Raw genomic sequence first — 12,381 nt, forward strand, 5'->3', positions numbered from 1 at the left:
CGCCGCGGGTCCGGCCCGTACCGCCGCCGACAGCCCCGCGGGGCCCGGCTCGGCGCGCACGGCCGGGAAGAAGGCGCAGCTGCGCGCAGCGCCGCGGGCCAAGAAGCTGGAGAAGCTGGGCGTCTACTCCGCCTGCAAGGTACCCGGCCGCGGCGCCCACCCGCCCACGGAGGGTGGGGATTGACGGCGGGGAGGGGAAGGGCCGTGCCGGGGCGAACCGAGCCGGGCCGGGCGGGGAAGGCAGCCCGGTGCTCCCCGCGGAAGTGGCGGCTCCATCACCCCTCCCCGGAGCTCTCCAGCCGCGGGTCGCGAGGATAAACCCTGAGCCTGCCGATGGACGGGGCGCCCCCACCCCCGGTGTCGCCTCCTCCGGTGTCCGCGGCACGGCGACAGCCCCGGCTGGCACCAGCCGCCCCGGCGGGGCGCGGCCTCCGGGCTCCGGCAAGCCCTGGCCTCGCCGGTCACGTAGCTGTGCCTGCCTGCCTCGCCCTGCCCCTGCCCCAGGCATCCCTCCCTCCCTCCCTCCGCACGCTCCTGCCCCGGGCATCCCTCCCTTTCCACGCTCCTGCCCTCCACATGCAGCTCTCTGCCGGGTGGGGTGAGCAGGGCTCGCCCCCGGTGGTTTTGGAGGTGGAGAGAGTGTGGTCAGAGCGGCTGCTCCTGCCCTCGGAGGCTGATGACAGCCGGTGGTGTCGTCCGTGCGTGTACACGTGCGGTGCAGGATGCGCGTGGTCATAGCTTGGGCCACTCTGCTGCTGCTGCGTGGGTGACTTCTGGATGCATGGGGAGACCGGCAGGTTCAGGCTGGCAGTGCTGAGGGGAAACCCCCTGGTAACACTCTCTGTTGGAAATAATTGGGTTGTTTGTGAGAAAAGTGGTTTTTATTCCCTCTGTTCCCTCACTTTGGAACCCCCCAAAAGGCACACGTTGGGTCTCAGTTGGAGCTAACACACATCCTAGTTTGGGTCTGTAGCCCTTTCTGGTGATGTGAGGAGCTTGAACCGTCTGCTGAAGGCATGTCGCAATGCCGTCATGTGAGGGCAAGTTAAGGAAGCTGCACGCTTCGGTTTCTTTGCTGTTTACAAATGTGCAGGCATCTCTGCTTCAGCTTTGTTGCACTTGTGGGATGTGCAAGATTACACAAGTGTCAGGAAGATAAAAGAGCAGCTACTGCACATGAAGCTGGTGGCCCTTGTTGAAGGCTGGGTGACGAGGTTTGAAGCTCTCCGAGTGCTGATTCCACTTTGCATCCCCAATATTTTATTGCTACCAAGACCTGCTGTTAAATGATGCTGGATGTAAGGTGTGGGAAGTCTTCACGGGTGTGCCTGTGTGTGTGAATCACTTTTTTCTTTCCCATTTAGTTCTCTTTCCTTCCCTTGACGTACCTCCAGCTGATCTTCATAACGGTTGAAGCCTTTTCCTCAGGTGCTTTGCCCTGCAGAGGTGGCTGTGCCATGAAGGAGTGCAGGCAGCCTTGTCTCTACCGAACCGCTCTGCTTTTCTGGGGACTCGGCAGCCCCACATGTGCACTGGCACAGGTGTTTGGTGGCAGGGAGGTGAGAGTCGTGAGGGAGGGGAGGCAGCCTGCTGCCAGCCCTTCTGTCCCTCCCGCAGTGCTCCAATGGTGGGGCGCAGCGTGGTGACAGCTCGCGCTGCCTGTGCCCTGCTGGGGTGTCCCAGCTGGCTGTGTCCCTCTTGGCACTCCAGTGATGGATGGAGCCAGACATATGGCTGGGGGCACTGCAGGGCTTCATCCCCCTCCCCCGCCTGGAGCAAGACGCAGCCACAGCACTCAGTGCCACTCCTTGTGTAGGTTAAAATGTAAAACCAACCTTTTCTACCTGATTTTTCTTCAGTAATTCAGCAGTAGGCAGCATTCTTTCAGGTCTCAAAACATCAGCAAGTGGACATCTTTGTAAGCTAATCAAGCGTTTTCTCCTGTGGGGTACGGTGGAAGGATGCAGTTGGGTGGAAGGATGTGTTATACTTCTTCCTGAGCACCTGGCAAGAGCTCCAAAACTACACTGCTTGGGTCGGACCATAAGTGGTCTGCAAGGAGCTGTAGCAGTGCAGAGAACTTTGAACTTTTTTTTTTTTTGCTCTGGATTTCAACTTCTGTGCCATTTGTTTTGTGTGTGTGAGTGTGAGAGCTCAAACACTTGCACCATCTCTGAAGGAGGCTTCTGTTTTCATTCAAGCAGCAGCCATATGTTAATCTTGTGTAGATCTACGTAGAGCTGTACGAGTTGGAGTGCAGAAAATACGTGATGACATCCTTAAGTGCTGATAACTTTTTCCCATATAAAATTCACCACAAAATCGTGCTGCTTCAGCACACAGAATTTATTGGAAAGTTAACCCCAGAGACGGTGGGAGTAGTAGAGGCAGAGAGCAGGGGTTTGCTTGGGCTGAAGAGCAGAAGTCAGAGGCTGTGTAAAGTGCAGGTCTGTCTGGTGACAGCAAAAATATGCTGCGCTGGAGAGGACAATGTGCTGAGCAGAAAGGGCTGTGAGGCACTGCTCTGTGGTAGGACACCCAGTCCCCAAGAGGGAACACTCTGGTCCTTTAGCTGTCTCTCTGCTTCACCCCTTGGGAAATATGGGCAAAGATGTCTTCAGTGTGCACATAGTGTAAGCAGAATGAGAGCTGACTTTAGGGAGCTCTTGCCCTGGCCTGGGATTAAAGAAATACATGTACTTGTGTTTTTTAATTGTTTGGTTTTGTTTTTCTGGTAAGGAATTGAGACAGGAGAGTTGTCACTGTGAAGCTTCACCACTTGACTTTTTCTCCTATAAAATAAAAAGGGGGTGGAAGGGCAAGAGCAGGCTCTTCTGCATAAAACAGCCTTTTAAACTCCTGGCTTTGTGTGTGGGGAATGCACGTTCTGAACAATAAGATATATATTAGGAGCTGGTGCAATTTTTATGATTTTCAGAAGTACACAGTAGTGCTGTATTTGTGCAGTGTTTTGTATTTGGCACTTACAGCTGAGTATGTATGAATGGCTGCATACATCGTTTTGGTTTTGTCCAGTGTGAAACTGAGCATTAGGCACATGAGCGTGCTGCACTTCAATATAAAAGCAGCACTGTGTGACTTCATCCTCCATCTTCATTAAATATATTTGTGTGTAAGTCTTCTAGGCTTTTTTTTTTTCTCCCTACTGGTTTACACTATGTGAAAATACAACTCTCTCTCCAGCCCATAGGGAGTTTTTCTTAAAAAATATGTTTAAATGTGTACTATTTTAGTACGCTATTTCTTTCTGTAAAATTGCTTGTTTATAACTGTATGTGTTGCAGTAATGTTTGGATGCTTATAAAAGTAATTTGAGCCCTGTAGCTTAAGGCATTTGCACAAGTAGTGGAGAATAACGCCTCCTTGAAGACCCCGTGCTTTAAATAACCAAAACAAACAGCATGAGCAGGGCTAGATGAGAAGATTTGGCTGAGACCCCACGGCAGGTGAGTGGCAGAGTCTGAAGTAAAATCTGGGTCTCCCAGGCTCCAGAGCAGCTGCTGACCCTTGGTAGGGGCATTTTCCCCCACATCTGATCCAGCAGTGAACTCTGTGGTGTTTTCCTGATCCCACACATTAAAAATAGTTTGTAATATGATTATGAACCATGGTTTCCATAATTACATTTTTTTTGCTGACTTTTATAAGGCAGATTAAGATAAGGCAGACTTGATTGTGTTACTTGTCTTGACTCTGTATTGTAGGAGTACAGCTCCTTGAAGCTCCACTGAAAATGTTATTTGGAGAAATTGAGGAGGTATATAGGAGACATACAGGACATTAAACCTTTCTTATGATCATTTTCATAGTGGGGTGAATCTGTTTTGCTATGTATTGCAGGCCTGATCAAGACATTTTTCTTTAAATTAAATAAGAAATTGACCATTAACCTCACAAGGTGGGAATTGGATCCCTGCTTTTAACAACAAATATTATATGGTATCCTACATCTATTCTGTAGTTGAGAGAAATCTGGGGGTGGGGTGGGGTAGAGGGAATACAATACTTGGATTGACTAATAAAGGAAGAACATGTCCTTAGAGCTGAACATTAAATTGATTTCATATTGTTAAAGACAAATGGGTCAGATCCCTTCCTGGTACGTATGAGTAGATCTCCAAGCAGCATCTGACTGCCTGGTTGCTGGGTACTGGGTGTTTGAATAGGAAAAACATGCAATTTAAATTCATCGATGTTTTTGTTATGCTTTGTTTGATGTTCTTTGTTAAAAGCATTATTCTGAGATTATTGCTTGGAGGAGAAAACTTTGCAGGAGGGTATTTTACTTGGCTTTTCTGTTGGGAGAGAAAGTAATTTTTCTGGAGTAATTACACTTGTTGGAAACAAGACCTGTGGTGCTGTGTGTCTATAATCTGTTGAGTCTGCTTGGCATTGCAGTTATGAGACAGGGCAGACTGTATGGCTTTGAGATGCAAAGAGCCCAGTACAGCAGCTGTTTTGAAAGTCAGCTTTAAGTCTGTTGAGGTCTTTTGCTTTGTAATCGGGTTAGGTTGAAGCTTACTTGTTCCCTTGCTCGTTTCACCACTGGAAAGGGGAAGGAATGGTTTAGGCAGTATGACATTGTAACAGTATTTACTTAGTCATTATAATTTAGACCTGAAACCCACTTAACGGGCATAAATATAAATAAAAATGTATGTTAAAATGTGTTGTTATTACACTGCAGTACCATACATGTAGTACCTGGAAGGTGTCAAAAATTTGATCGAAAATATAGCATGCAGTGCAAAATGTATGTAATTTCTGCACTGTTTTTCAGGGGAGGCTAGGGAATGATGTGTAATTGTTGTGTTTGATTACACTGCACTCATCAGTTTTATTAAAAAACATCCTTTAAGATACAATGTTGGTGATCCTTGGGCCTGGAAAGATGGCATTTGTGGCTTTACAGGCTTCAATAAGGCAGAAGTCCCCAGCTTTCTGCAGTGGCTTTATCAAAGCTCCGCAGATGTCCCAGAAAACAAGACCCCAAGGACTGGATGTGCTAGTTTATATGCCTCTTTTCCTTCCTCCCCTCCAAACTGTTTTGAACTTAAATTAAGTTTTTGTGGAGGTGAAGTCATACTTTATTTTCTAATGAAAAGCAGATGACTGACATTTAAAAAAAAAAAAAAAAAAGAAGAAAGAAAAAGAAAGAAAGGAAAAAGCTGAAGATGGCCAAGAAAAGGACTGAATGAACAAAACAATGATGGTGGAAGACTTGTAACAAGTAGGCAATTTAAGCCATTGAGTAATGCACATTGCACATTCAGCACAAAATACTTGCACTATCAACATCGACAATGAAAGCTTAGTTTTTAAGAGGACCTTTTCGGGGGGTGTTTCCCCTTGGTTAACAGAACTTTTATGCTGATTCTGGTGTTTTATAGAAAGAATTAAAAAAGAAAAAAAAAAAAAAAAGAAAAAAAAGACCCACCCTTAATAGTTGCTTGAGAAAGGTCTCTAGAATATTTCGAACAATACAAATTAACATCTGCTTCAAAAAGATCTGGCAAGCAAGCACTACCGAGGGCTGACAAAAATCTGCCACTGAACACACTGTTTTTATTCTGCTGTGGGTGGGTTGATATTTATTTTTGGCAGTTTAACCGAGCTGTTATCACAATTCATACATCTGTTTGTTTGCATCTTTGCTGTTAATTATTGTGTGACACGAAAGTTTGTGTAGTTACTCACTGTTTATAGCTTTTTAGGCTTGATTGTAAACATTGTGTGGTGAGCTTCTGTGAAATGCTGGTTCCACTCAGAGAAAAATATTCTCTAAATGCTTTTGGCCTAGTTTATTTTACTTTTTTTGTCATCTTCCACTGTGGTATGATTTAAGGCAATTAATAATAAGTATTATGTTATGTCAGTAATTTACAAAGTTGAGCATTTGTCCAGATGACTGAATGGGAAGAATCAGACCCTGATTCCCTAACCTAATAGTCAGTTATTTTCTTGCTGTTGCTGTTTGAGAACTTCTTTACGATTCTGTCTTGAATTTTCTTTGGCAATAATCTCATTTTCTGACAGTCTCTCCTTGTTTTAACTGCAAAAGCTCTCATGGCAACATTCTCTTTTCTATGAAGCAATTGTGAATAGCTTATTTGGCGTTGTTTTTGCCTAGCTTGAGGTCAAATCATCTTGCAGATGTCTGCAGTCTCCACAACAGGGCAACCCTTGATTCGCAGGTGACACTCAATCACTGGGTTCTCTTTCTAGTCAACAAACCTTAGTAGGTCCTGTAGGTTTGGATAACTAACAAAAATAAAACTGGCTTGATGCCTGTGAAATTGTAAAGAGACAGTTTCTACTGCAGAATAACATTGGACCTGCTTGACTTCTCTGCCAATCATATTACTCATAGAAAACGTGATAGAAAAATAACATGAAATTCACTGTAAGTCCTTCCAGGTTGCATTTTCTGAGACTGTATATATAAATCTTCCCCACATTTCCCATGTTTCATATAGAAATCTCCCTGGTGCTATGCTACAGACACATGTGGTAGACAACCACAGCACAGCGGCCTACACCCACATGGTGCTTGGAGAGCTGGTGGGTCCAGGGGATACAGCTGGCCCCCTTCCCGAGGGAAGTGTTCGTGGAAGTGGTTTTGCTGGGCACTTGCAGGTGGGTTTCTGAGTCAACCTGGTGGTTTTGGCTGCTGAAAACACCACTTGCCCCTTCCAGCATGCCAGACCGCCCCGAATGCCGTCTGACCCTGTGGCCCGGAGTCCAGCTGGATAAACACTTAAGCAGAGGAGATGGTAAAAGCATCATGTGGTGCTCAGCAAAATGCAGGCAGCAGTTGTCGCAGTGCTCAGGTTGCTGAATATTGAAATTAGAGTGGAAGAACATTTTACCATCAATCTACGAAGCTGTCAGTCATAGGCATTGTCAAGCTGTGATCTTTTCTGCCTCTCTTGGGTGCTTCTTCCGTAGGTGAGATGAGATTTGGAAACATAAAAGGAAAATGAAATAGGTTCCTGAAATAGATTGCATCAAATATGTGCAGAATCAGTTTGAAAAAGTGACACATTAGCGCTGGATATATTAACACCACATTTTTCCTACTAAGGTTGTTTCAGTCATAAATATTATGCGGCAGTTGGCATACTTTCCTCACAGAGGTCTTGGCACTGCAAATTCATGAGTATCTCATTACAGCCCAGTGCACAGATATCTCGGAATAGAAGAAAAGTATGCTTTTCTTCTAACAGCATTCATATTCTCATTTGAAGATCTAATCAGAACTTTGCCATCAAAATAACTAAGAACTTTCAGATGTGCAGAAAAAAATCTCCCTCCTATAAAACTGCTCGTTGGATAACTGGAATTGGTATTTTGAACTTCTAAATGATTTGAAATGTGATTACCTGTGTCACCATCTCCCCCTTCATGGTCATCCCTATTAGCTGTAAACCATTGGTATTGTTTCTCTGTCAGTGACTATAACTACATTTTGCATGCTATGTGACAGGTTTCTGTTGACAGAGTTGCTGTCTTTGGCATTCACTGCTGTTGATGATGTGGCCAAACCTTGCTTTGGACAACTTTCTTGACCAGTGCAATTATTGTTTGCTTATTTCGGTGTTTGGTTAACCCCGCTTGGCTGGATGTGTGCTTATTTTTAGTTGCACGATTCCTTGTTGCCAATGTTGCTGATAAGGTAGTGATAAACACATTGCCTGTCAGGTAGCCTGTTTGTGTTTAAATCATTAAAACTGTCTTGGTGGATCTGTACGTGTTGATAGGATCTGTATGTGTTGATACACTGAGAAATACTTGAATGGTTCTTTCATACAGGACCTAGAGTGAGGGCTTTCTGTAAAGGAATTAGCCAGAGTTTGTGTATGTATTTGTTTTCTGAGCACAGTTTGTATACTGTATATCCTATGTAAATTGATTTAAATAATGTGTTATAAACTGATTAAATAATGTGTTAGTACACTATGTACACAGTTTGTATACTGTATATTCTATACCAGGATAATCTCTCTATTTGCAGTACTATTCTATTTCTGATCATATCTAGAAAATAAGCTCTAGCAGTGTGGTAGATTTAAAATAAATAAATAAAAATCAACAGCTTGTATTTACTAATGATACTTCCTATTGCCTTTGAAATAAGGCAGTTTCAGTAAATTTTTGTGGTTTTGTTGTTCACATTATTGGTTGATATTTCTTTACTTTGGTTTCAGGCTGAGGAATCTTGTAAATGCAATGGCTGGAAGAACCCCAACCCACCTCCCACTCCCCCTCGGGCAGATCTGCAGCAGGCAGTTGTCAGCCTTACTGAACCATGCCGCAGCTGCAGCCATACGCTAGGTAAGATTTTGGCTTTTTCCTAGAATCCACGTGCTTATACCCAGAAGTCTGTACTCTTGCAAGATGAAAATCAGGATGCTATGCTAGAAAAGGTGTTACAGTGGGACATAAAAGTCAGTTAACTTAAATGAAAATATGTTAGAAGTTCCCCAAAATGAATTTCAAAGAAATTGAATGAGGTACAACTTCTAATAATCCAGACATTCTAAGTTGTTAAAATACAAAATCTACCCATAAAAATTTTATTATTTTTTATAACATATGAATTAACACATTGTTTTATCTTTCAGCAGCCTTAGTTACAACATGAATGACTCTTTCTTACAATTAAATAAACTGTAAAGTATTCTTGAATATTGATAAAGGAGGAACTCTTACCTACAAAAATAACCTTGCCTTCTCTTTGACACACAAAATAATACTGGAGCTGTACATCTCATATATATCTCGTTTCTATATACGTATTTCCAATGATAAATATTTTTTCTGCAAATTAATTATTTTTTACACACACCTTCTGAAAAAAGACATGAAGCACTAATTTTCATTTTAAAAATTGTGCTTATCCAAACTGAAAACTGGATAATAAAAAAATAGCTGTAATAAGGTCAGAACTAATTTAAAAAAAAAGTTGTTTTTTAATTTTTGTTGGTGTGACCCATAACATAGGACAGTGTAATATGAAAAGGAAATCTAAAACCTTCACAATTAATCATTTATTTATTTTTGGAAATAATATAATACTTTGTATGGAACACTTTTTTTTTTTTTTTTTTGGACATAGTTTTTTCTGCTCCCTTTTTATGTCCTCATTACTTTCATCTGTTTCTGGGCTTTCCAACATATTCCTTTCCTGATACTCCAAATCTCTGGTTTTGTTTGCAGGAGAAGATTAGCATGGTATCACAGAACTTTTGGTCTCTTTAGCCAAGTTAGTTTCAACCTTTCGTCATCCTGCTTGTTTGTGCCAACTTTGGTTATGCAGCCAGGGTAGCTTATATTACCCATCCCTTTTATTCCACCTGAAGAAAGAGGCTTTTTATTTATTTATTTATTTTTTTTTTAATCTTTTGAGATCTTGTGCCTGTCAGTTCCCTGTTCTTCACTGGAATTTGTGGATGCTATGTGATTTGTAGGAAAACTCAGCTCTTCCAAAGGCTGAGCTTGATTTTGGTCTTTTAAAAATCTTAAATCGCTCATTAACTAGGGAACCAGGGAAAACTAGTACTGTAAAACCAGTACCAGTGACAGGTACTTTACAAAATAAAGTGTATTTTTATTTATCTCTGTTTTTAGAAAAGGTAAAGTTTTTTCTTTTTTTTTTTTTTTTTTTTTTTTTTTTCTGCCTGCTACAGCTAATGAGGACAATGTTTCATTTGAAATAACTGAAATGAGTTGCTGTCTGCTTCCTCAGACCACTAGTCAAAATCTGTCTTTCAATGGTGCTTTCCAAGATAATTTTCCTATTCATCTCCTCTAAATTAGCATGTTCCTGCTGAATGCCTTTAAAACCAGACTGACCACAAGATGTGCAGACTTCAGATTATCATCTGCGTTGCATTTTCTTTTCCCCAGGGAGCTGCTGAAATAGCAATGTATAAATTTCTCTGTTGATTAAAGCCATACCTGATCTAAGATACATTTTTTCTTTCTTTTTTTCTTTTTCAGAAGATTATCCTATGCATTAGTCTTGTTTTTAGGCTTTTTTTTTTTTTTTTTTTGGAAGAGTGGGGTGGGACGTGGGGAGGAGGGTATTCAGTCTTCAAACCAGTGCAGATTTTGGTGCACAAGTCTTTTTGACAGTAAGTGATTTAACTTATGTTTTTTTCTATCTACTTACCTACAGCATGTATTTTTTTTATTTCACCAAAGCAGCTAAAGGTTTAGATGCACATCTCTTGTTGCATTGTCCACGAGTACCAGTCCTACTTCTGACTTAGGGCTTTAATTTGTCATGGCATCAAAATATTTTGGCTGCTGATTTGCCATTGTGCTGTTGTTCTTCACCTTGTCTGACTCCCCATGACCCTCATCTACACTTTTTGCTTTGGTGTGCCACGTTTTGCCACCAGCCACTCTGCTTCTCATTTCCCTTCATTCAGGGTTGGAACTGGCTCAGCCACTCAGCTTGGCTCATGCCTGGATTTTTAATGAATATTTCTTTTGTTTGGGCAATGTGTTGGGTCACTGATGTAAAACTGTGAACTCGTGACTGAATTGTGTGCCAGGAGACTTCACTGTCCACCAACCTCAAGAGCAGGTGTTATGTAGTCATAAGCTCTCCTCTCTTTTAAATTTAATTGGTTTCTCCCGTGTAACAGTGTTTTTTCCTGTTGGTAAACATTTTGTGTCTTGAGAGTAATGCACTTTTAAAACTGATTAAATGTGTTAGTACATTATGTACACAATTAGGAACCCTTTTTTTCCCAGTCTTGTCTTTAGTTCCTTCTGTGTACCGTCACGTAATGTATTTGGGTATTTCTTGGTTTGCCTGTCTTATATACATCACTTGTGTTTTAGATAAACAGATTTTGAAGTAGATTGTAGACATATTCCTCCTTAGTCTGTTTTCTAACAGCTTCTAATTTACTCACTTTAGTATTTTCTTAATGAATTTGAATGACTAATTTAATTAACTTGTTATTTTTCACATCTTCAAATCATTGAAATCATTACATTGGCCTTGTTCTTTCTGTTTGCTTTCTTCTCATGTGCTGTAGCAAGGTACAGTCATGATGTTTGGTTGTTTTTTTTGTAAGCATAATAGCAACTGAGGTACCAGTAGGGTAATGCAAATGAATGGGACGGTATAATTCCATTCAGGAAAAACACAGAATTTGATGTCAGTGTACTAAAACTTTGATTTTAAACTATTTTAAAACTATTTTTATTATTGACCACGAGAATTTGTGAACAGGCTGTTGAACATCCAAAGATGGTTGGCAGACTGAGGTACAAACATTGGATGATTCTGTAGTAAATGATATACTATAGTAAATACACGCTAAAGTTCCTTTTAGATTCACTGTATGGGTAATAGTTCTGTAATATAATAAAATTTTCAAGTCCTAAGTAGTCAAGAAGACTTTCAGTATTTTCACTGAGAATAGGTGGAAATGTCTTCTTATGCTGATTTTCTTTATTCCATTAAGGAGATAATTTGTTACTTTTAAAAGATCAGAACAGACATCTGCGAATACTATACCATTACATCTGGCTCAAGGACAGAAATGAAATCCCTTTATTCTACCTAGATTGCTGAATGTTTTTCCTTAAAGAAAGCCTGTAGTGGCCACCTCACCTTTAGTTAGAATTTGCCCAGAACTTAAGACGCTCTACTATAAATGTTCATTTAAGTGGAAATGAATGCTGGCATCTTTTTAATGTTCTGAGCCAAAGTGACCTTTTTACTTGAAGCTGCACAAATTTGTTGTATTTAAATGTTTTGACAGCTGTCATACTGAACTACAACTTTGCTTGGTGGCCAATAAATATGATCGTTTTTGAGTCAAGTGTTATTTCTGCCCACTTCCTCTCTCCTTAAGGTGTTGGATTTATGTTCAAAATTTCCTACCAGTCCAATAAGTAAATATTGATAAAAGTTACTAAAAGGCTAAAAAATATGCTCAACATTTCAAATGGTTTTCCTTTTCTTTTGAAAGAGATCTTTTCCTTTCAGAGGAAAGGATATGCATACCTTTCAGGTACATTGGCCTGGAGTCAGCTAAGATTGTTGCTTTTTGTAATGCAAATACCTTCTTTTTTGGGAATTGACTTTTTGTTTTAAATTGCCTTCTCTCTTCCTGGAGCCAGTTGTTTAAACCTGCTTTACATGATTGTCCCACTTTACACATACAAACCTCCAGCTTTTGAAAATTACAAATGTGGAGCTATATTTACCTTTGGAGGTGATAAAGGAATTTTGTCACTTGAAGATTATGGTGTTGAAAGGTGTATTTTTGTACACTTCTGAACAAATGAGCATGTGCAATCTGCAAAAGTTTAGTTAATATAGTGCACACAAAA

At 41.2% G+C, this 12,381-nt stretch overlaps 1 protein-coding gene across 1 annotated transcript in view; it reads left to right on the top strand.

Annotated features, from left to right (window-relative positions):
* KAT2B (lysine acetyltransferase 2B) overlaps positions 1–12,381 on the top strand; it is a 49,520-nt gene that overhangs the window by 4,727 nt on the left and 32,412 nt on the right. The window contains exons 4-5 of the mRNA XM_035316086.1: positions 1–139; positions 8,229–8,355. Of these exons, the coding sequence (XP_035171977.1) occupies positions 1–139; positions 8,229–8,355 (266 nt within the window). The remainder of the gene's footprint in view (positions 140–8,228; positions 8,356–12,381) is intronic.

The sequence above is a fragment of the Oxyura jamaicensis genome, chromosome 2 (genome assembly GCF_011077185.1).
Source record: "Oxyura jamaicensis isolate SHBP4307 breed ruddy duck chromosome 2, BPBGC_Ojam_1.0, whole genome shotgun sequence".
In the NCBI taxonomy this organism is placed as follows: Eukaryota; Metazoa; Chordata; class Aves; order Anseriformes; family Anatidae; genus Oxyura; species Oxyura jamaicensis.